Source organism: Zasmidium cellare (genome assembly GCF_010093935.1).
Source record: "Zasmidium cellare ATCC 36951 unplaced genomic scaffold M409scaffold_7, whole genome shotgun sequence".
NCBI lineage: Eukaryota > Fungi > Ascomycota > Dothideomycetes > Mycosphaerellales > Mycosphaerellaceae > Zasmidium > Zasmidium cellare.
The window spans coordinates 320103-342942 of NW_022986951.1; the positions used below are offsets into that span (position 1 = coordinate 320103).

General features: G+C 52.6%; 10 protein-coding genes across 10 annotated transcripts; 6 read left to right on the forward strand and 4 right to left on the reverse strand.

Moving 5' to 3' along the window:
• Nucleotides 1–205: 205 nt before the first annotated feature.
• Nucleotides 206–1679, reverse strand: M409DRAFT_19274 (uncharacterized protein; the record flags this gene model as incomplete). The annotated part of the gene is made up of 2 exons (XM_033804858.1): nucleotides 206–561; nucleotides 614–1679. The coding sequence occupies 2 exons, from the start codon at nucleotides 1677–1679 to the stop codon at nucleotides 206–208; spliced, it is 1422 nt and encodes a 473-aa protein (XP_033671342.1).
• A 2364-nt stretch (nucleotides 1680–4043) lies between these two features.
• M409DRAFT_19275 (uncharacterized protein) lies at nucleotides 4044–5500 on the forward strand (the record flags this gene model as incomplete). The annotated part of the gene is made up of 2 exons (XM_033804859.1): nucleotides 4044–4396; nucleotides 4462–5500. 2 exons carry the CDS (start codon nucleotides 4044–4046, stop codon nucleotides 5498–5500), a joined length of 1392 nt encoding a protein of 463 aa, XP_033671343.1.
• A 329-nt stretch (nucleotides 5501–5829) lies between these two features.
• M409DRAFT_51495 (uncharacterized protein) lies at nucleotides 5830–6945 on the reverse strand (the record flags this gene model as incomplete). Its single annotated transcript, XM_033811823.1, has 4 exons — nucleotides 5830–6118; nucleotides 6175–6632; nucleotides 6685–6789; nucleotides 6841–6945. The coding sequence occupies 4 exons, from the start codon at nucleotides 6943–6945 to the stop codon at nucleotides 5830–5832; spliced, it is 957 nt and encodes a 318-aa protein (XP_033671344.1).
• A 1750-nt stretch (nucleotides 6946–8695) lies between these two features.
• On the forward strand, nucleotides 8696–9520 carry M409DRAFT_19277 (uncharacterized protein; the record flags this gene model as incomplete). Its single annotated transcript, XM_033804860.1, has 1 exon — nucleotides 8696–9520. The coding sequence occupies one exon, from the start codon at nucleotides 8696–8698 to the stop codon at nucleotides 9518–9520; it is 825 nt and encodes a 274-aa protein (XP_033671345.1).
• Nucleotides 9521–9643: 123 nt separating this feature from the next.
• On the reverse strand, nucleotides 9644–13716 carry M409DRAFT_19278 (uncharacterized protein; the record flags this gene model as incomplete). Its single annotated transcript, XM_033804861.1, has 2 exons — nucleotides 9644–11192; nucleotides 11246–13716. 2 exons carry the CDS (start codon nucleotides 13714–13716, stop codon nucleotides 9644–9646), a joined length of 4020 nt encoding a protein of 1339 aa, XP_033671346.1.
• Nucleotides 13717–14115: 399 nt separating this feature from the next.
• M409DRAFT_64192 (uncharacterized protein) lies at nucleotides 14116–15504 on the forward strand (the record flags this gene model as incomplete). Its single annotated transcript, XM_033815955.1, has 1 exon — nucleotides 14116–15504. The coding sequence occupies one exon, from the start codon at nucleotides 14116–14118 to the stop codon at nucleotides 15502–15504; it is 1389 nt and encodes a 462-aa protein (XP_033671347.1).
• Nucleotides 15505–16082: 578 nt separating this feature from the next.
• On the reverse strand, nucleotides 16083–17831 carry M409DRAFT_19280 (uncharacterized protein; the record flags this gene model as incomplete). Its single annotated transcript, XM_033804862.1, has 1 exon — nucleotides 16083–17831. One exon carries the CDS (start codon nucleotides 17829–17831, stop codon nucleotides 16083–16085), a length of 1749 nt encoding a protein of 582 aa, XP_033671348.1.
• Nucleotides 17832–17988: 157 nt separating this feature from the next.
• Nucleotides 17989–18657, forward strand: M409DRAFT_19281 (uncharacterized protein; the record flags this gene model as incomplete). Its single annotated transcript, XM_033804863.1, has 1 exon — nucleotides 17989–18657. The coding sequence occupies one exon, from the start codon at nucleotides 17989–17991 to the stop codon at nucleotides 18655–18657; it is 669 nt and encodes a 222-aa protein (XP_033671349.1).
• A 525-nt stretch (nucleotides 18658–19182) lies between these two features.
• M409DRAFT_19282 (uncharacterized protein) lies at nucleotides 19183–20214 on the forward strand (the record flags this gene model as incomplete). Its single annotated transcript, XM_033804864.1, has 2 exons — nucleotides 19183–19612; nucleotides 19745–20214. The coding sequence occupies 2 exons, from the start codon at nucleotides 19183–19185 to the stop codon at nucleotides 20212–20214; spliced, it is 900 nt and encodes a 299-aa protein (XP_033671350.1).
• Nucleotides 20215–20989: 775 nt separating this feature from the next.
• On the forward strand, nucleotides 20990–22821 carry M409DRAFT_19283 (uncharacterized protein; the record flags this gene model as incomplete). The annotated part of the gene is made up of 4 exons (XM_033804865.1): nucleotides 20990–21694; nucleotides 21750–22028; nucleotides 22080–22324; nucleotides 22374–22821. The coding sequence occupies 4 exons, from the start codon at nucleotides 20990–20992 to the stop codon at nucleotides 22819–22821; spliced, it is 1677 nt and encodes a 558-aa protein (XP_033671351.1).
• Nucleotides 22822–22840: the final 19 nt, after the last annotated feature.

Below are 22840 nucleotides of genomic sequence, written 5' to 3' on the forward strand. Positions count from 1 at the left end.
AAAGAGGCTGGACAAGATGCAGTTGGCACGTTGGGGATCCAGCGAAACGCCGGTGTGACACTACAACGTGGTTCATAGTTGAGGTATTCTCCGCTCTACCTCAGAGTCCCTCACTTGCAATTGAAAAGTGTCCTGTTCGATAGCGTATGTGCAATCTCACTGTCCTTCCTCGTTCATGATTTCCAACCACCTCCTGTCCCCCTCACTAGTAGTACTTCGGGTTCTCCGGATCCGTAAGATCGTACACCACAGTGGAATGCGGCTTCGCTCCTCCACGGTTGTAGAACTCTCTGGGAAAATCGATAGAACGATTGAAACTCAAAGCACCATTGTCCAGGATGTCGATGTAAAGAGCCTTGTAATCTCCTGGCGTGTTGAGGATGCCGATGTCGCCCGTCTCAACGAAGTAGTCAGTGACGACGAGATGCTTCTGATCTGGTGACAGCTTGAGATAGTGTGGACCTAGAGTGGGCTGCTCTTCGTCGGGGTCATCGAGGCGCTTGACGTTTTTGAGGTCGGAGATGTCGAGGGCGGCGATGTGGTTTGAGGTGGTTAGGGTGACTGAGTCTTGTGTTAGCATGGAATTGTTAGAGAGATAGATGAGAGGGCTTACAGTATGCGAAGCGACCATCTTTGGTGATGTCTGAGTAGATGGCGGTTGTGTCTCGCGCTTTTGGACCGAGATCGTACAGCAACTCGGCACGTCCTGGCTTGCCATTTTCATCTTCTTGGAATGGATATATGATCCATACTTGGCCGAGGTGAACGGCTGTGGCAATAGCCGCTGCATCTGGGTTACCGGGGATGAACTTCACATCCTGGATGCCGCCACCCTCAGGAATAGTAATCGTATTGGTGATCTTTCGGTTGGCCAGATCCCACAGGCGAAGCGTATCGGCACGTTGGATTCCTAGAGAAGGCTTCAAAATACTGATAGGAACGACGAAGTCTGAGGTCAGGGCGACGTTGCGGTCGAAGTCGATGCTCAGCCCATGGGGAGAGAATTGCTGTCCGAGGATGTTTAGAGTTCCGTCGACATCCTCAGGCCACTGATGGATAATGTTGTAATCGGCATCAGTCTCAATCAGCCGGCCAGGCCCAGTGCCAACAGCCGAACCCATGTAAGTGATGAAGAACCCTCCGTCAGGTTTGGCGACGACCTCATCCGCGATCGAAGCCAACAGAGCACGATCGGACTTGGTGTACTTCGGCTCATAGGGGTTCGAGACATCAAAGTAGTAGCCAGTGTCCTGAGTCTTGAGCAAAGATAGAAGACCACCTCCCCACAGCGTCTTCCCATCCTTCGAAATACCTAGATGATGAGGGCTGTTCCCTGACGAAGGGACGTCCACCACTCTGAGAAGAGTGCCAAACGTATCGTCGTCCAAGCTGTATGAAGCCAAGAAGTCGGCGTGCTTGTTGTCACCAGAACCCGTCCAGAAGTACCCTATCTTCTTAGGCTTGATGTTGCTGCCCTCCCATGGTGGGCTTGGCAAAGGTGGCGTTGGGATTTGAAGGATAGGTAAGGGCGGAGCGTTTTCGGTAAGCGGTTCTGTGACTCCTGGGATCAATGGAATCAAAGGAGGCAAAGAGATCTGTCTCTTGCTGGGCTTCTCGTCGACTGGTGCGGCAAGAACCAGGCTGATTAGGCCTGCGAGCGCGAGCCTGGAAAAGTACATATTGAAGGTGATTGGCTGGCTTCTGTAGCCCTGCGTTGAGGCTTTGAGGAGATATGAGATAGATTGAGCAGGTTTCCACCAAGAGTCCGGTCTATATATGTCCTCCACCCCTTCGCGTGGGATGAGTACTCCTCGGCTGTATCTCTCACAACATGTCCACTAATTGCTTCACTGTTAGGCCCCTTCGATGTCGCCTTCGCCGATCATTGCAACTCCCATTTTCCGAGGACTGGCCGAAATACGCATGTTGCTGAACCGCAGGCCAACGAAGCCTTTGAGACGACCAGAGGAGCCGCCGAATGCCTCGATTGCCCTTGAAAAACAGTAGCCGAATGGAAAGCCTACCTAAACGAGCATCCTCACAGCCTCAACTGACCAGGATGGAGTACCCGATTCGGACAGAGTATTTTGATGCAAATCTCGGCCCTTGCGGTACTCGATAGTCTGAAATCTGGAGACACGCTTGTTCGAAGTCGCAATTTTGTCTACTATGTAGCGAAAGTGCTTGTCCGACGATCCTGCACGACAAGACACTACCGATCTTGGGAGCAGCATCCTGGGACAATACCACCATATTGGAGTTCAACCGAACTAATTGCCTCTTCATCGGCTATTCTGAGTATATCCGGCAACATGCTTTCGACAGGATCGCTTACGTGCCTGTCACGGATGTTTGTCGATCGCAACAACATCGCCATCTTCAACAAGGAGCTGGACTGAGACAACACCAAGACGTCGTGGAGCAATACCCATAGCAATCGGCTCGTGCTAAATGAGAACTTATCGAAGAAGAATCACGACATATTACGTTTGCGTCTTTTGTAGGGGATCGCGGAAGCCCACGGTATTGCACAAGGCCGCGGAATCTTAGCCCGACAAATTCCAGGCGGCACATCAAGATTCATTTAACATAACAAAGCCACTTTTTCGCTGTGTATAGAGTGTTTGGAGCTCCGGGGAAAGCTCCAGCGTAAGAGCCAGCCTCGTTGCCTGTGCTGGCAAGAATTCGTAGTGTCCACAACATGAAGACCGCAAGGCCGCATAACCATGCGTGACGTCAAGACTGCTAAGACATTTTGGTTCCTTGGCGGTCCCTATTGGGGGTGATTCGGTTACTGCGTTCCCAGGTCACGCCCTATATACGACGGTGTCTAAGCACAGAAGATCTTCAACGAAAGATGTCGCTAGCTTAAACTTTTCTCATCTCCGACGCTCTTGTGGAAAGCTCATTGTGGTGATCATCTTAGTTTCTACAAGTCCTGGCAAGCGTGTGATTCCTTGCGTCACGCTCTAGTCGTGCCGTATGGTGAATGCGACGCTCGGTTGGGAAAGGCCCGGCTGGTGCGCGTACTCTCACATGCAAGGCACGATCCTCATTTTCTCGCTAATTAAGCATAAAAGGGAGGTTAACTCTATTGTAACTGCTATTTGGTAGACAATACGCCAGTACTCCTTGCTGGGCCCCAAGGCGGACGCAGCAAGCAAATTCCCAGGCCTTTCTACGCATGTTAGCATGGACCAAAGCAGAGCAGATACTCAGAGAGAACCGTGAGAGCACGCAGAGTAGCCCCCATTGTTGCTGACATCAGGGCAATTTCGAGAGTTCCTAGCCTTTCCGCCAGCACAAAGATCTTTTCCACGATCCTTGCGGACAAGAGGCACAAGGCTGTCGATGTTTCATCTCGAGCATACGAGCCACAACCTACTAGCCCATCAAATAGGTAGGGATGGTCTTGTCGGAGACGATTTGCGCGCACGTTGCACCATTCCCGGCTGATATCGTGTGCTGGGAGTTCTTCGTCGTGGGCCGAACCTCGCCGGCACAGATTCACCTGCAGTGCAGAATTTCCTGTTTGGGCACGGCGGGGAATCCCAGTTTGATGCAGCCAAGAGCGCCGCCTATTACGCCATATGCACTTCGAGCTAACACTATAGGGCAGGTATGGAGTGATCGGCACGCCATGAGTCCAAATCGTGTAAGATCCCTGAGTGCCTAGCATTTGCCCAGCATTTGCAATACCACGAATACAAGACGCCATTCAAGCTAAACCGGTTCAATGCTTGTGTTGTCCTACGAGTGACTTCATCCATGCCCCTGTCAAATGAGCGGCTAGCAGAGCGATCGTAACTTCGGGCCATAGTAGATTGTCTACTGCAGGTTCAGCTGGTGGCTGCATTGGCAAGCGTGCCGGACGGAAAGCCTACAGACTCCTTGAAGTCGTCATTACCACCTGGGTAATGCTCATGATGGCGGCGATCATCCCTCAGCGATCGCATCATCTTTATTCTAGTTAAAGAAGCTCGACACGCCCACTCTCCTGAGGGGAAAGGGTTACACACGTACCTTCTAACCTTTCCTCAACAATGAAAGTCGTCTCAGCACTTGCGGTCGGGCTTGCTCTCAGCCTTCAAGTCGAGGCTGCTGCGACGCCACCATACCCAGCCAAGCGAGATGCCGCTCCCAGAAAGGCATTCAATTTCAAGCGTGCACTGCCATCGAATATCGATTCAAAGCACTTGCGACCCGTGCTGGAACGTCGCCAGGACAGCAGCGAGGAGGTCATTGGATCTACTCAGCCTGATCCCACTGTTCCAGGTTATGCTGAGGGCGCTTTCGCCAGTGGACAGCCGATAAGTAGCAACGGCAGAGGCTCTTTCCTGTCCGGAGGCACGAACAACAGGATTGACATTGAGAACCCCAGTAATCTGGGCCAAGAGTAGGTTTTGCAACCGAAGAAGAATTCATACTCAAGGAACCTAGCTAATCATCGACATCTTCCAGATCTACTGACAGCGGTTTCGTTCCCAATTTGAAGTGGCGTTTCTCCGACTCCAAGACTCGCCTTCTCAAAGGCGGCTGGGTGCGTGAGCAGGTCATTCAAGATCTGCCTTCCAGCAAAGACATATCGGGAGCTCAGCAGCATCTAAAGAAGGGGGCGGCTCGTGAGTTGCATTGGCATCGGGTTGCGGAGTGGGGTTTCGTCTATGCTGGTCGTGTGGCTGTCTCCGCAGTAGATGAGAATGGTCAGAATCAATGGGAAGTCCTCGAAGTCGGCGATATCTGGTACTTTCCAAAGGGCGCAGCGCATACCATTCAAGGTCTTGAGGACGAGAACGAGTATCTGCTCGTATTTGATGATGGTAACTTTGAGGCATCTGGAACCACATTCAACGTCGACGACTGGATTTCGCACACTCCCAAGGACATCCTGGCGAAGAACTTTGGCGTCAACGCTTCGCTGTTCGATACTGTACCATCTCCCAACCCATACATTGCAGCAGGCAATGTCTCGCTTGAGGGTATTGACTCTCCCTACGGCAATCTGAGCAGTGGCAACGGATCATACGTGATCCATTCTGGCGACGTCGAGCCAATCCAGGCTCCAGGAGGTGGCGGCACCATTCAGATCTTCGACTCCCGCAGCTTCCCAATCTCCACAACAATCGCCGCTTCAGTTGTCACCATCAAGCCTCGCGGTCTACGTGAGCTTCACTGGCATCCCACAGCTGAGGAATGGATCTTCTTCGCCCAAGGGCAGGCACGAGCAACTGTCTTCATCGGCAACGCCGCGGCTCGTACATTCGACTTTGCTGCTGGAGACACTGCTGTGTTCCCGGATAACTCGGGTCACTATGTTGAGAACACTTCCGATTCGGAGGATCTCATCTGGATCGAGATCTTCAAAGCTGATCGTGTGGCCGATATCTCTTTGACCCAGTGGTTGGCGTTGACTCCTGCTCCAGTCGTGGCTCAGGTATTGAACATCTCCGTCGATGCTGTGAGAGGCCTGAAGAAGGAGAAGCAGTTGATCATTGGTTAGCAAGAAGAGTACAGTTGTCGATATAAAGAGCTTAGCAAAAGGCATCACAGTTCGTGGCAAGGGTCTAATATAGGAAGTACTTACTATAGTCCAGACTTGGATGAAAGATACCCTCCAGCTTTTTGTTCTTAGCCCCTTTCCGTTGGCGATTGTAGTGAGCAGATCGGTGGAACGTCGTGCAGGTTTTGTCCAGCCAAACCTACTAGTTCCATGGAGACACACCTGGATGAAGACGTAGTTTGAAAGCTTATGTGGGCTTCCGATAATAGCCATAGAGCTGCTCTGCTTAGTCTACGGTATCCTATAGTCCTTTATCTCAGCCTGTCAAGCTACCTATGGTAGTTATCGAGTGGAGCCTCATCCGCGATCTTTTGCCAAATTGCATCGATCCCTTTGACAGCCTTCGCACTCAATGGCCCACCGTTGATCGAGTCCAGAGTCTGCTTCAGCTGCTGCGCACTGCTGGCTCCGATGATAATCGCATCACCATGCTCAGGCTTGAGTGGCGAGTTGTACTTGACCCAGCGGTAAGCCAGGTCTGCGTTGGTAATGCCCTCTTCCTTAGCGATGCTGTGCCAGTCCGAGAGAGCCTCGAGAAGGCTAGGCTTGGAGTACATGCTACAAGAAGTTGTTAGCGGGCGTTTTATTGATAGGTTCGATGCTCTTGAACATACTCCTTGTACATCCCGCCCAAAGCTTGGTCGTTGAATCGGCCAGCTCCTTCTTGGATTTGCTCCTTGGTCTTGGTCAAGAATCCGCCCGCGAGTGGAGAATAGGCGTAGAAGGCAATACCCAGCTTTCGCAGGGTAGGAAACAGGATTTCCTCCTGCTTGCGAGCCACGGCGCTGTAGTTGCCTTGGTACACCGTTGGGAGGACATAGCCCTTCTCCTTGCAGTGATCGTACACTTTCTGGACATCTTCGGCCTTGTAGTTGGACAGACCGAAGCGTTTGAAGAAGCTGGACTTGTGAATCTCATTGATGGCCGAGAGAGTGTCTTCCAAAGGAGTCTTGGCGTCCGGAGCATGGATGTAGTATACGTCTACATTGGAGTCCAGAAACCCTTTGCTGACCTTGTAGTCATCGAGAATATTGGCCTTCGTGGCACCTTCACGATTGAAACCGCCTCTGGTCTGGCATACTCATTAGAACAGAATTCGTCTTTCCGACATATCCGGCACCTACCTTGGTGTCTACGATGAACCGTTTACCAGCTCCAGCCTTGCCCAAGAGCTCCTCGCTGTCACCGTAAAGTCTAGCAGTATCAAGGGCCTTGCAGCCACCTTTCTCCTAGAGTAGACTCAGCATCTGCGGCATTGTGAGAGACACTCCATTACATACCAAGATATCGAACGCCTCCTGCACGGCCTCGACAGTGCCGAAACCATACTGAGGATTGACGTTGCCCGTGCCGAAAACGACCTTAATACCCGAGTTTCCAGACATGTTGTGTATAGTAATCTCCCTATTTCTATGTAAGATATTCCAGAAGAGGCGGTCGTTCCCAAAGCTATAAAGGAAGTGGTGCGATTCGCTAAAAGCTCCAGCTGTAGGTGTCTTGATTACGAATCACGCCCATTTGGCCTACTTCGGGAGAAGCACGAGGTAGAGCGGATCAATTTTGAGGCCGCTTCCGAGGAGTTAAGACGGAAACGAGTCCGTTGTCGCTGTTTTTAATGGCGCCGGTATGCTTGGCAGAGTCTTGTTTTGCTTCATATAGGGCTGAGTAGGCAGAGGCGTTCAGCATCATCCGCCTTATACCTAGCACGTTTTGTGTTTCTTTCAGGAGGTACTGCTCTTCTTGCAGCGGAAATGTTACCGAGAGTGCCGCTATCGGATGACCCAGTCGTGAGCAAATGGACCAATACAGTAGCTACATGTGGCTCCTATTGCGTGGCACTTTAGGCACCATTTTGGGTCCCCTCTTCCACAATCACTGTGGAAAGTCGTAGGTGTTGAATGCAAGAAGATTCGAGTTTGCACTAATCGATCTCCTCAACCCCTTATGGACATTGGGATCGAGACCTTCTCCACACGCCCTGCATAAAACTGAGGCTTCGTTTTTGATCGCCATTCGGCTAGGACATGTTCTTCGGTATAGATGTGACATCCAGATCAGAGGAGGACAAACCTGAGAGTAGAAATTGGACTAACAAGAAGATAGAAAGAACATGGGACTTTTCGAGGCAGTTGCAGGCCCCGACTCCAATCGTTTGACTATTAGGCGTGGAAAGGCTTGTTCCATCGAATGTCAGTCTTCTCCGATCATGACTGCCATCGGGTCGTTCAACTCTGCATCAATCTCTTCCATCATGGATCGTTTAGAGTGCAACTCCGGACCGGATGGCGAAGTTAGTAAACTGAACCCCGAGACAAGGCTGTCACCAGGTCGTTGACCTAGAAGCGACTTTCGAACGTCAACGTACTTGAGTCTCAGAACTGTTCGTCTGTGTCCTGTGAAAATACCAGCAGATGTCTCTTTTCGTGGCACTCTGTCACCTGGAGATACTTTCAGCCTACCTTGTGGATCCTTGTGACGCACTCAATGTCTGAAAATCATCTACGACCTCGAAGCGGGAAGAGATGCGGTCGACGAGGACCGACACCAAGGCTGGCTTGTTCGTTCCTTCGACCCTTCTCGGACAATGCTGCCACATTTGGCATCGGACTCTTGCCGAAAGACAGCATCGCTGATTTGGGTAATGCGAAAGTGGAAGACGGCGATCCAGTCACTGGGGCAATTGCCAGCATTCAAAACCTGTGTATCGTGTCTGTGGCAGCCGACTTTCACTTACCTGCCTAAGCTGCCCTAGTCTGCAGGAATCACGCTACAACTCCTGACGTGCGGCCGCTCCTGCCGCGAGCACGAAGCTCGAGTGAAGGATGGTCACTTGCGTATAGATTGAAAGTTTCGGCAAAAGATGTACGACATACTGCAAGACCCGCTTGTTTTTCGACGCAATCAGGATTAAGCCCTGCCCGGAGTAGGGGTGTGCTCGAGGCGATCGGAACGAGACATATTAAGTATGCTGTGTAACGCTCCTTATCATATGTGCGGATTTTGCGGCCGCAAATTCTTCCTGAAGGAGAGTTCCTTTACAGTTGATATAAGACCTGAGCCCATCCTGTTCTTCCTTCGAAGGTGTAGCATCTTGCAACCTCACTTCACACAAACACTGCTTCAAGCATCTTCAACATGAGCACCGTGTGGTTCATCACGGGCTCCTCCCGAGGACTCGGCAAGGCGATCGCGACCTACGCCCTCGAGAATGGCAACAAAGTTGTCGCCACGGCAAGGAAGACGGACAGCATAGCCGACCTGGTCAAAAGATACGGTGACGACCGCATCTTGGCACTCCCGCTCGACGTGGCAGACTACAAAGCCTGCGAAGTGTCCGCCGAGAAAGCTATTCAAAAGTTCGGCCGCGTGGACATCCTCGTCAACAACGCCGGATACAGCGACCTCGCGTCCGTGGAGGATATGACCGTGAAGGCCTTCCGATCGCAAATCGACACTAACCTGTACGGTGTCTACAACGTCTGCAAGGCTTTCCTCCCTGCACTCCGCAAGCAGGGCAGTGGGCACATCTTCCAAGTCTCGTCCTTGGGCGACAGGATATCTACCCCGGGACTCAGCGCCTACCAAACAGCCAAATGGGCCGTTGCCGGGTTTTCGGGCGTGCTGGCGGCTGAAGTCCAATCTCTTGGTATCAAGGTGACCACGCTCGAGCCGGGAGCCATGGTGACTGATTGGTTTGGCTCATCGATGGATAAACCACATCCCAGTGAGCCATACCGTGAGGTCATCGACACATCCGTTCAGAGAATTCAAGGCGCCATGGACAATGCTACCACCAAGGTGGAGAAGGTCGCCGCTCTGATTGCGAGGATATACAAGGAGAGCGACCCGCCAGTTCGGTTGCTCGTGGGTGAAGATGCGGCAACGTATGGTCCAATGCTTTCGAATTTGTTGAAGCAGTCAGACGAAAAATGGGACGAGGCCACTCGTTCGGTCGTGTAGGTGGAGGAACGATGGGATCTGCTAGCAGCAGTGAAAATCGGCCATGGAAGTGGTCTCTGAGTTCCATGCTTCAGCTCCACAGTGTTGATAGCCAACGGATGAGTCTTTCTCGGATCACTGATTTCATCCTGGTCTTGCGCCCATCTTCAATGTATGAAAGTTGCTTTGCAAAGCCGGCACCACATGGTTCGCCAGTGGAGCTTTGAAAGTCTGCGGCAGCAGAAAGATATACCGCAAAAGCAGCTTTGTAGGATCAGCTGCTACATATATGCCATTGCCCTGCTTACCGTCCTCGCCTGCATACTCAATGCCCAACAAGATTCGCTTGTTCACAAACTCAGCATGCTGCGTAGAAAAGGATGAGGATCGTCTTTGCGTCGCTCGACTATACGATACAGCGAGGGACGGCTCCTCAGCGAGGTATATGCCCGTGCCGTAGACTGCCCCGTGGACTTGAAGGGATGTCTGGCCCAGGACCTTCAGCCCTTGGCAGAGGATGGCAAAGAGTCGATCCATGGATGTACCGTGAAACAAGACTTGGCGTGGCTGGGTATGATCATGCTTGGCGAAGGCAGCCATGATTCCGGGAGGACTGTCGGCGAGGACAAACTGCAGAACATTGGGCATGTTGGGAATCCGGAGTGAACCAGTGGCTTCGACGATGAAGCCTTGATAGGTGTTGAGTGTCCACGAGAAGAGGAGTTCGTGACGGATTGAATGCCGGGTTCGGATGGAATTGAAATCGCTCAGACCACCGACCATCTTTGTGATTGCCGGGATGGAATCCAGCATCGTGATAAGTTTCTTGTTGTCGGCCAGTCGAATGGGTCGATCAGGCAGCAAATCAATGCTCGTATCATCAGCTCGACTCGACATTGCCAACGCCGCCGATTGCACCGCTGCGAGCAAGAGACCAACGGCCTTCTGGTTCAGATGTAGATCTGCAAGTCGAACGTCGAGATCTGAAAACAGATATATGCTTCGACAAGCGGCCTTGCTGCAGACTGTGGGCCGATACAGATGAGCCCCAATGCTTCCATTGCAGACCAAGCATTTATCACCATACGTTTTGATAGCCGATTCGATATCCTGGTATATTTCCGCCAGAGTAGCCCTGTGTGTCGCTCGCAGCTTCTGCCAGCCGCATCGCATGATCATGCACGCAACTCGGGTAGGCCGACTGTGTTTGCAGGACTGACGGCTTGGTGGCTTCGATTGTAAGACTTTGATTGGATCATGCTGTAATTTTGACCATTCTGTATCAGTGTCAATGGCATGCACGCAGAACGACTCTCTAGTACCATCGACGTCGGTGGTCAACCAAACGACTAGGCTCTCGTTGGGTTTCAGTCCCATTGCGTTGCGTTGCAACTCTTTCACGCCGGTGAGCGGAAACTGTAGCTCGACAACCTGGTCGTCCATCTGTTCTACGAAGTTGAAGAACTCGTTGGGAAGGTCCATGATTTCTTCCTCTAGGAGTGACGTCGAGTCTTCTAGGCCCAGATTCGTGAGAACTGTGGCAACGCCGACACGGTCAGTGCCTTTTAGATAGATCCGCATCGATTCCAACTCATGGGCAGACTTGATCATTGTTTCGACTCGTTTGAGAAAGTAGTCCTTGGCGGTGACCGCTTGGGGTGAAGCTGGCAAATGTAAAGCCTCGCCCAGACACCTGGAAAGGGGTCAGCAAAACTTCCAGCTCCCTGTTATGGTCAAGCAACATACCTCAACGCCTTCTTAATATTTGGGGACATCGACTCGTCTTGCAGCCACACCTCCATCTGGACAGCTGCAACATAGAGCGATTCGCGATCAGACAGAACCACAAGCTCCTTGCACTGATCAAATCCAGCTTGAGAGATCGATGAAAGCAAGCAGACCGTCTCTGAGACCTGTTTCGCAAGACTCTTCTCTGTCAACGACAACACTAGATGGCACATGAGCTCCGATCGGTCTTGGTTGGTCTGTTGTTGTATGCAAACCAGCATGTCAACCACGTGCAGCGAGAAAAGGGATCCATACGAGGTGAAAATGACATGCAATGCTCGCTGAGACTCTGGAATCCTTTGCAGCGTCACTAGGACGTCTCTGAGTCGACTCAAAGTTTCGAGCCATTCCATAGACTCTGCGATATCCTCTACCAAATCTCCAAAGATGCAGAAGAGGTTCTTGACCCAGTTCTGGTATTTTTTAAAGCTGCACCTCGTCAGCAATCGATCGGCAACCGCGTATCTCGGGGAGATATTGTAAGTCTCGAGAACATATCGTGTGACAGCTGCCCACGCTATCTTGGCAGCAGGATTCTTTCTAACAGCTTTCGCGGCAAGGCGCACGATGCAATGGCACATGTCTGCTGCTTTGTATTTGATTCCGATCATCGCATCTTCCAGTTTCTTGACCTGACTATCATTGAAAACGTAAATTTCTTGCAAGCACTGTGCCCGGTACGAAGCAGAGACATCACGTAGGTGTGCCAAGGCAAGAGCCGCGGATCGATGTGGCCGGTTCTTTGGGTGCTGCCAGATGACGTGAAGCTCTTTTATGACGGATAGTCCATCGTCTTGACCGCAGTGGTTCTGACCAAGGACGACGTTGGAGATGTATGCTTGAGCAGTTGGTTCGAGGAAGTCATCTGGCCATTGCAGGGTTTGATGAAGCTCCTGAAGCGCGGCCAGGCTCACCATCGTCACTGGCGTCCCTGGCGACAAAGTAAGGCTTCGGTCCTGCGAGTCGCCCAGCCAGGGAAACTTGGAAATCGTCGAGCAAAATCCCACGATAGCAGTGGCTGAAAGAAACCAGTCATTATCAGCCTGCAAGTCCGTCAGAAAGGTGGATTTCAGACTATTGCCGGCTTCAATGGTAAAATGCCAAATGTCGGTATTCAGATATGTCCGGAGGTTCTTATACGCGGCATTGTCAAGCGCACAGAGTCCAACAGATAAAGTCGAAGTAGCATCATCACCGCCTGGTCCGCCTTGTAGGACTCCTTGCAAGAACAGTGGAGCTCTTTTGAACAATGACACCCGCGCAAGTTCCCAAAGCTTCAGCGTATGCCCATCCAGCCCAAGCTGGTCGTCGAGCCATAAATGCCAGAAAAACGTTGCGGAAAGTCCACCTTTAGCACACACAGTGTCAATGACTTCGAACAAGCGGAGCGTGAAAGTTGTCAGGGCATCTTGAGTGTCGTCAACTAATAGTCCGGGTCCAATCGTGATCCCGCTCTCTTCCAGCCAAGCGATGAATCTGCCGTCAAGTATGATGCGAGATAAAGTAGACACGTGAACGCCGTCCACAAAGTCAAAGTTCGGTCCTAGGAGAAACCAGAGAGGGCGCAACCAGTCTTTCGACATCGGCTGCCATGCTTTCAGACGATCTGTGTTCGGTCGCCATGCGGCCCAGTGTCTCCACTTAGGTACATCAGCTTGCAACAGCTCTTCCAGGAGAGGCAACCTTCCATTCATCCCCTCATCGATCTTGGAAAGTACGCTTTGTAGAGGCAGGGCCGACGTCCAATCCTGAGACTTCTGCCAGTTACCAAGGGCAACGTTGAACTTCGACAGCAGCGGTCTTACAACGTCTGGTACTTTACATCGAAGTATCGGGTCAATAGGTAGTGGCTTATTGACAGACTGGAGAAAGACAGCATGCAACACTGCAGGAGAAGGATTGGGCGATGCCGTTGCACCGTGAACCGCCACAAGCGTTGTCGCCCAAGCCGCATCACCGGCAGCATGACTCTTTCCGTGGCCTGCAGCGACGAAAGCCTGCAGATAGTCCTCTAAATATCCCTCCCGCTGCGAGAAAGCAGTCAGCACTTCCGCGACCGCTGGCTCCGAAAGCGCATGCGCACATGCAGCCAGAGCAACGACCTTGTCGGCATGTGTCGTAATCAATCCAGTGAGAACCACATCATATTCTGCAGCAGGTGTCTTCTGCTTGCGAAGGAACTCATCTGTATGTAATCGAAGCTGCGCCCATGGAAAGAGGAAGAAGGCATCATCGTGAGCGGAGACGGGTCTGAGGCCATTCGCCGTGTTATCGATCTGCTTGTGCCATGTTTTCGCGGTTGGCTTCTTGTCGAAAAGCGACAAGGAAGATAGTCGGTGAAAGAGGTGTTTCCGAGGTGCTTGTTTCGGATGAGAAGGTAGGGATGCAGCGCTGCGGGAATATGGGATGCCCTCTGGAGGAGCTTGCATGTCGTGAAGTATTGGGGTGAGTAGAGCTGACAGGAGACTTGGAAAGCGACGAGTATTGAGTCAGGATCGTGGCATGTTGTGTTGCTTCGTGGAGGGGCCATGCTAGCTGCTGGAGGCTCTCGGTAAGGCGTGAAATGCATGTCGTTCTGGCGGCCTCTTGCTGCAAGCCCAATCCTGAGCTACGCCCCGTGTTAGCTTCTTGCAGTAACGCGCAGCCTTTCGACCATAGACCTCAGGCAGGGAAACCTGCATGTATGCCTCAGAGCTTAGTGCAGCTTGATTTGGTGGCGGCGAGCAAGCTGCGAAGCTGAGTTGGGCTGCTTCAGTGTCTTCGACTTGCTGGCGAACATTCGTCAAGAAGTGCACGCCCAGACACTCTTCTCTCATCGTTAGATCATGATGACCAAGTATGGTCCAGCAGCCCCAAATGTCAACTCGACAACACCCTCCAAAGCAGTCCCACCGACATCAACCGGGCCAGTATCGGCCGAAGACTGGGCCATCATTACAGACCTCCTCGAGACCATCGACCGCGACCCGTCATCAATTGAAGCCCGCAGAGTACTTGCGCATCAATACGAAGTCTTCGGCTGGAACGATGAAGCAGCTCAGCAGATCCGCACCATCTTATCCCTGCGACCTGGCGATGAAGAAGCCGCCGCATGGCTCATAGCGCACCTACACAATGGAGGCGACAATGCTCCCGCGACTCAAGTAAAGACAGTATCAAATCAGCGCCCGCGGTATCGAGTCCACAAGACAGGAACCTTGCAAGACTTGCAATCCGGCTACAAGAACATCATGGCCAACGCCCAAGCGCTTTCGCTTGAGCTGCAGATCTTTCAAGATCTCTGCGGGCCTTCACATGACTTCGCAGGCCAGATCTCGGACTTGAAGGCCATTGCAGAAGGCCGTCTGACATCTGTCGTGAAAGTCCGTCCTCCACCTGCGACGAGGGCCGTAGCGGCCAAGATCATAGCCGCAGCGACAATGTCAGCAAGGGAAGATATCGCCTTCGCCGATCTCGAATCCAATGCCCGCTACCTCCGAAACCGCAACACACCAAGCCGTAACGATGAGCTCCGCAGCGCCTTGTGGAAGCGCACCACGGCGATCAAGTCTTCTCTTCCCAAGGACATGACACAAGTCCCTGAAACGGCGTTCATGCACATCGAACACGAAATCCTGCGCAAGACATATCGCAACGCGGAAACAATGCTGGGCGACTCCATCAGCTCCATCACTCGACAAAACTTCTTCGCAAGCGAAGACGGCTATGCATGGGATATGTCCGAGCTTGCTGCAGCAATCAAAGCGAATGGCGGCGTGATGCGGAATCCGCTTTCAAGAGAGATGTTCAGCGCTGGGGACGTAGGCAGGATCGTGACACACGCACAAGGACGGGATCTCGGTGCTCTACAATTACAGCAGCAAGAATTGTCCTCCGGCGTGCGGAAAGACACGATCGATCGTCTCGACCAGATGGCGAGGATTCTGCTGGATGATCAGAGCGCTGACAGTGCTCCCTCTCGTGCCGCGGTCGAAGATTTCACCTTGTATGTTGCGACGTTGCCGCTGGCTGAACAGGAGGCGCTGGATAAGCTGAAGGTGCCGGCGAAGGATAGTCATACGGGGAATGCGTTTGATACGACTGTGGGAGATGCAGTGGCGGATGCCAAGGCGAATCGGCAGTGTTTTCATAAGACGGCCGATCTGTTGAGGCAGGCGACGGGGTGGTTGAGAGACAATGGCGGTAAAGAGGCGAAGGTGCCTGGTGCTTGGGATTAGGTGATGGTGAGAGTCGAGAGAGGGGGCTGTGTCTGTTGAGGTGGAGGCTGAGAAGAGAGCAGAATATGGGCTGAGATTCTGAGGCTGATGCTGTTCTGTGCGATCCCTCGGCATTGTCCTACTTCTTAGAGCTTTTGTATTTTGCACGTGCTTGCTGCATGTGCATGTATCCTTCGATTACCCGCCGCCCATCAGCGTGGTATAAAGACACGATCCAAAGGTAGAGTTCATAGAGATGAACCTTTCGTATCGATTGTAGGATGACTTCACAAAGGGTGGGGTGTCGGCCCTGGACTTCAAGCCATCTCCTTCATATCGTGCCAGGCTTGTAAGAGTGTCTTGGATCGAAATGCCCAGTGTTGGCTTCAGAACGGCGCAGCAGCATCGTAGAACGTGTGGCCTCATGCCGAGCCGCAAAGCCACGCTGGGCCGAAGAAAAGCCGTGTGCGGCAAGACGCTGGGCGGTTTAAAGAGCACCAAAGTCGTCGGCATTGCTCTGTTTAGACCCTCAACCCGGTCGAGACTATCCCAAGCCAATGACCTCATCTGGGATGTGATTTCGTCGTCAACCTGCAGTTTCAGCGTGACCAACCCGCGTTTGGAGCCAGTGCACCTATGGGGGTTTTCGCTTGATGGTGGATTCTCTCCCTTGCGACCTTGTCTTTCAATGCTTCGATCTGCGTCTTTTCTTCTTCCACCTCGATCCGACTGTCAATTCTGGGTCCTCCTCCCCAGCTGAACCACCCGCTCTTGCCGGCATCAATTTCGCCGGTAGAGGTCAGTCGATTCAACATGACCTCCCAATTTCTCACTCCCGTTGCGAGACACTCCATGCATTTCCTCTTCTCTTCTCCTTCGTCAACGTCTGCCGTGGGCGTTGGATGAGAGAGGTTCGCACCTGCAATGGTGACGGCTTGCTTGGTCCAGCCCAGGCTCTCCTTGGAGGGGGTGGACGCAAACAGGATTTCGCCAATGTAGAGCATAAGCGCGCTTTCTTCGCAGGTTGGTTTGTCAGAGATTCTAATGAGTGGGTTGTCGCCTGATGGTGGTGGAGAAGGGAATTTGGGTTTGGAGAAGAGAGAATAGATGATGTCCAGCGCCCCGCCTGTCGATTCCTGGGGCTGCGATGAGGGCGGTGGAGGGAATGGTGAGACGGATGTAGACCGACGAGCACGGAGGACTGATAGCAGAATAGGCAGAGCTGCTGTGACGTTGCCGTTTGTGGCATAGTGAGTGGCAAGATCGGTGCTGGCGCGAAGGAGGTTTGGAGTGATTTGCGAGGAGGCTTGGCTTCTTTTCAAAACTGCCGTGTTGCTGTCAATGAGCTCGTCAGGATCGACGCCGAGTGGAAGAGCAGATTTGGCGATGTCCAGGCTCCATCGATACATCTCCTCGGCGCTCTCGGGTAGGTTTTTGAAGTCGAGCCAGTTCGCGTATGCCCGCGCTGCCTCCATCTTCTGCTTGGTGGTGAAACCCTTGCCGGTGAGGATCCGCATGTAAAATGTCTCGGGCGGGGGAGAAGCAGGGGCGACGTTTTCCTCCAGCGGCGTGACGTTGAAGTAGGCTGGTATGGGACGAGGATCAGGATTACTGGGCCCGACAACAAACTCCTTTTGGAAGACACCACCCGATATCTTGTCCCTGACCATGCTGTCCAGGTGCTCTGCGGCGGCGGCACAGCCCATGACGACTTCGTAGTAGCCCGCCCTCCACGCCCACGATTTCGCCGAGATATCAAAGCCCGCCCTCCCCACCCCTTCGATGACAATTTCTTCGCCTTCGCCCGCTGGCTCCGTCAATCCTTTGCCGTCTATTGCAGGATCCTCCAATCTGCTCAGCGCCGCACGAAGCCTGCTTCCAACTTTTGCCCAATCGATAAAGCCCGCCGTCTCCAGCAATCGCGGCTGGGCGAAGTGCCTCGCGCCACGCACACCATGTCGCGTGAGCAGCGTCCATTCGTCAGGCGTCGGATTCTCGTGCTCCTCCAGCTCGATCGAGATGCCAAAATATACGATAGTGGCCAAGGCGAGGATGGTGCAGGGAATGACGGTCCACTTCACGGCCAGCCACGTCTGTTCCTTCACATATGTTCGTGTTTCTGTACTCAACAGTCGTGCCAGTTGCTGCGAAGGGCCATTGGCTCGTTGGAAGGCGGGTTGAGTGAGATATGGGAGCTGTGGACGAAGCGCGTTGCTGCGCTGGGCGATGAGGAGAAGCGGCGAATTTTGCGTGAACAGCCGCGGTTTGGAGGCATTTTGGAGTGATGATGGTGGTCGAAGAGGGCGTATAGACAGTATTCGAGGCGTCGTCGCTCGTTGGGATAGCATCGTCGCGATTTGTGTGAGAGATACACCCAATGGTCGACGAAGGCGTCTTCCTGCCAAGTGGTGAGGTCAGAGCTGCCTCGCTTGACCTTCCCTGCGAAATCCCAATACTTCACCTCACCTCTTCTCCTATCCGCTTCCTATGCCAAATCCATCGAAAATGGCCGCAGTCGAAGTCATCACATCAAGCTCAGAAGCCGCACATGATGCTCTTCCCGAACTGTACGACCGCCTCGACTTGCTCTGGGCGCACTACTTACAGCTCGTGCATGACTACACCATCGCCCAGGCTTCCATCCAAAAACACTTGGCGACCGGCTTCTTCTCATTGACCCAGGCCAACTTTCAATCTTCGGGCAGGCGCTATGGCAGGGACTTCTACGATGATCGTGCGGCGGCCACCGTGAGGGTCAAAGTGTATGATACTGGAAGTGCGAACATCGTGAAGATGAGCGGCGAGGCCAAAGACAGTGGCAAAGCAAGGCAAAGAAGTGAGAAGGGAGAAGAATCGACACAGCTGCCATCGCCATCACCGACTCCTGAACCCGAAGAGAAGCCTGCTCCGGAAGATGATATTGATAATGATGATGATACTTCTGACGAGGCCTCTGAGAATCCCGCAACAATCACCGATCCTCTCCGCTGGTTCGGCATTCTTACACCAGCATCCCTGCGCTCCGCTCAAGAGTCTTTCACGTCAGCTGTGCTAGATGAAGCCACTCTGTCAAAAGCTCTCAATGCTGCTCGAGGCATGCGGGACTTGGAAGGTGATATCCGAAAGCTGAGGAAGGCCATCAAGAAGGCTGAAAAGGGAGCAGCTGCAGCATGAGTGGACTTCACGTCGTAGCTGCATTGTATTGGTCGATGAATCACTCATTGTCAGAGCTTCATTGATCTGGATCACGCCATTCCCCTCACCTGCGATTGTCTCCATCGCATGGCTCGATTCATAACCGTTGTTTGTTACTTCTTCTCGAAGGCGTCAGTGTCGATGCGATACTTGCACGCTGGTCATGAACTTGACGAAGTGCCAGCTCAGGGGAGAGGTAGCCAAGGATGACCTTCCGCCCAAATTCTGGCCGTCGCCGTCCGTTGACGTGTTCCCGCCTTGTACCACGTCTGCATCTGGACACGTCAGTGAGACTATCGCTGTTCTGCCGTGTTGTTGTCGACTTAGCAGAATCACGAGACCCTATGCCAGTCCTGTTAAATTCAACTCTCGACCTTTGAGCACCCGACGAGCTACCTCTGCAATTCAAGAAACTTCGACACATCAAAGCTGGAATCTATCCAACATTTCTACGACATTTCGTTAAGGAACAACAGAAAGCCAGGTGAATCAGCTTTGCTAGCCATGGCGGCCGGACATGTTCACGTTGCTACAAAATCCGGTGTCTTCATGGCAATCAAACTGCTACTTTGCATGTCCCTTCCGTCGATTCAGGCTGGGGCCCAGGTACCGCGCATCGACAAGGCTAGCACTGCTAGCATCGTTGCCAACTCGACGCCAACCAACACTTCCGACTTGTCTGCCGGGCAGTGGCATCTTTCTGCCCGCGCGCCTCCAGTTTTGACCTATCCCGACGCCGTTGCTAAAGGAAAGACGCTCATTGAGGCAATGGACGCTGCTCCACATCTTTCGGATGATTTTCAGAGCAAGTGGACCGACTTCAAAGATCTGGCAAAGCCAGAGTCCGGTTGGATCAAGGAGGCGGACATGGATTTTGAAATACCGGAGCCCTTCGGCAATGGCATGGGCACAGCGGCGCAAATGATCGGAATCAGTAATTGAGCCGCTGGTAATAGGAGAAGTCGCCTGATTGGCTGGAAACACCCAAAAACCAAGGCCAGTTATGGCCAAATTTACGATGTCGATTCGGGGTCCATCATAACTGACGGACTTTGGAGCCCGCGAGGTCGTGGGGCTCATGGGAATACCGTGCCTGAACTCAGCCAATGGTCCGACGTCACGTTTCTCCAGTGGCAAGAGCTGACGAAAGACAATGACATGCTCGACAAGTTACAGTATGTCGCCCACCATGTCATAACCAACAAGCCCACGGAACACATAATGAACCATGTCACCAACGGCAAGCTCGACGAAGCTACAGTCCCCGGCTATAGCTTCAACCTAGGGACTGATGCCTTTGCAGCACTGTTGGGAACTCCGCTCGGCGCAGGTCCTGCCTACCTGCTCGCACAACACAAGAAGCAACTTGGCTGGAAGACAATACAGAGCATCAGAATCTTCACCGTTGGAACCAGGCCCTCCTGTCAATATCAGATGATTTTCAAGATCGTGCCACATCCCAAAGCGTCACTTCAACGGCAGAATCAAAGGCGGAGTCCAAGGTCAGCAACAGTCAGCACTCAAGAGGAGTGCTGACCTGGGGAGGTCGATCTTTCGCGGCGGCAATATGTCTACGGAGGCGAGTGGCTGGGGACGAGCTATTTCGACCAGTGCCTTGCCTTGGGTTAGCACAGCAGCGATGAGTTGTAGGGGCGGCTTTTTGTTTGGCGACAATCTAATCGACGGACAATTATGATGTGTGTCTGCCTTGGTTCTATTCAAACAAAAACAGAACTCGAAAGGTGCTTCATACCAAACCATGCCATCTTATATCCTTACCCCCAACGAAATGACCCTCGAACCCAGCATCTTGCCTAAGAGGCGTCTTCGTGCAACAGTGGCTGCATCGACGACAAGCCGGGTGCGACATTACTGTCACTTCCCTAGACCGCAGTCTTGAGCGGATGAGTTGGCAACAAGACCATTCCCAAATCAAAGTTGCGATCTCACGCAAGCCATACAGAATTAAGCTGGTTCCACCAAAAAGAACATCAGAGTCCCTACCGGACCTGACAAGAAAATGTCGAGACTGCAGGACAACGAATCAGGCCAGAATCCACGTCATCCACATACGCCAGCCAAGAACTCGCATTTTATGACGCCTATCTGGTAAAGATTCGCGCCATTGGAGACAACCGTCCTCCAACATGTCGCTTTCAAGCGAACTCGGTAGCTGAGCTCCCACTCCTGACATTGTAGCTCTCGCTCTGCTCTGACCACTCCTTTGGGCTCTTTACACGACGCACGGAACAACCTCAAGTCTCCCGTAATTTTTATCTGGTCTACAGCTGCTAGCCGCCAGTTGCAAGCTATGAGACTCGGTCTCTTATTGACGCTGCCCGTGGCGAATGCCTTTGAGTGCTCCCGGGCAGCCTTCCAAGGCATTCTTCCAACAAATATCTCAGCCTCAGTAGCTTATGCCACGACTGTGCCAGAAAACTCAACATTCCAAGTACCCGAGTCGAACATAGCTTTCCCAACATCTCCGGTCTTGCTTCGACGAGTCTGCGCTGTGCAGATCAACATCACTTCGAGCGCGTCTTCAGCGTACAGCTTGGGCCTGTTTTTGCCAGATGAGGATGAGTGGAATGAGAGGTTGTTGGCTGTCGGTGGTGGAGGGTATGCTGGTGGGATTGACTTCGTTTCTATGGTATGTCCATCTTTCAACAATGGAAATGGATATAAGCTAAGGACCAAGGCCGCGGGCGTCTGCTACGGATTCGCTGTAGCAGCCACGGATACCGGCCACAATTCAACACTGGAAGACGGATCCTGGGCTCTCGACAAGGAGAAGTTGACCGATTGGAGCTATCGAGCAATGCATGGTTCTGTTGTCCTTGCAAAGCTCATCCTAAGTGCATATTACGAAAGCTCGAGCTTGAGCTTCAGCTATTTCTCTGGATGCGCGACGGGTGGCCGGCAAGGCTTGAAGGAAATCGAGATGTACCCCGACGACTTCGATGGAGTTCTTGTGGGAGATCCAGCGTGGTGGTCGAGCCATTTGCAGCCGTGGACGGTACGTTGGTGAAGTGCATGACTTGGAGAGTCTCGCTGATGCCATCAAATCTTAGGTCAAAGTCGGCTTGAACAACCTACCAACGACAGCACCACATCATATTCCTCCTGAACTATTCCCCGTCATCGGCGTGGAAGTCGTACGGCAATGTGATCCGCAAGACGGACTGGTCGATGGCATAGTGTCTGATCCTGCCGGTTGTCAGTTCATACCTGAGGCGTTGATGTGCGGCTCGAATGTCTCCTTCACAAGTCACTCCAATGCGAGTTGTCTCACCGGTCCGCAGATTGAGACACTTTACAAGATCTACGGGCCCTATTATGAAACCAATCAGGTGAGCCTTCATGTATCACAGTCAAAGAGACACACATACTTATCCATCAAGACATTCATCTTTCCCGGCCTACTCCCTGGCAGCGAAAACCAATGGACCAACATCCTCGGCCAAGCCACTCCCAATACCATCGGCACAGACTACATTCGCTACTTCCTCTTCGATGATCCTTCATGGAACGTCTACACCTACAATTTCAGCGTCGTCCATGCGGCAGACGAAGCTCAACCTGGCAATTCCTCGATCACGAATTTCGATTTCGCCCCTTTCTACCGCAGAGGCGGCAAGCTCATTCAGTCAGTGCAATCTCGCATGTACTGCTGCGTCGTAATAACTCTCAAACAGCTACCACGGTCTCGCCGACGGCCTCATACCTCCAGAATCATCAGACTACTTCTTCCGCCAACTTCTCAAAACTCTCGTCCCAAAGGGCATCACCGTAGACTCCTTCTACCGCCTCTTCCACGTCCCAGGTATGGAACACTGCACCGGAACATCCAGCAACGCACCTTGGTATTTCGGCGGGGCGATCCAAGCCAACACCCTTGGTGTGCGCCCTGGGACGGTCAGCGGTACCCCAGGGTTCCCGGATGCGGAGCATGATGTCTTGCTTGCATTGATGCGGTGGACGGAGGAGGGCAGGGCTCCTGAGAGGGTTGTCGCGACGAAATGGCGGAGTGATACGCTGCTTGATGAGGTCTGGAGGCAGAGGCCAATATGCCCTTATCCGAAGCGTGCGAGGTACTGTGGGTATGGAGATCCTGATGATGCGGATAGCTGGGAGTGTCTATAGGGGGCACATATGCGTTTAA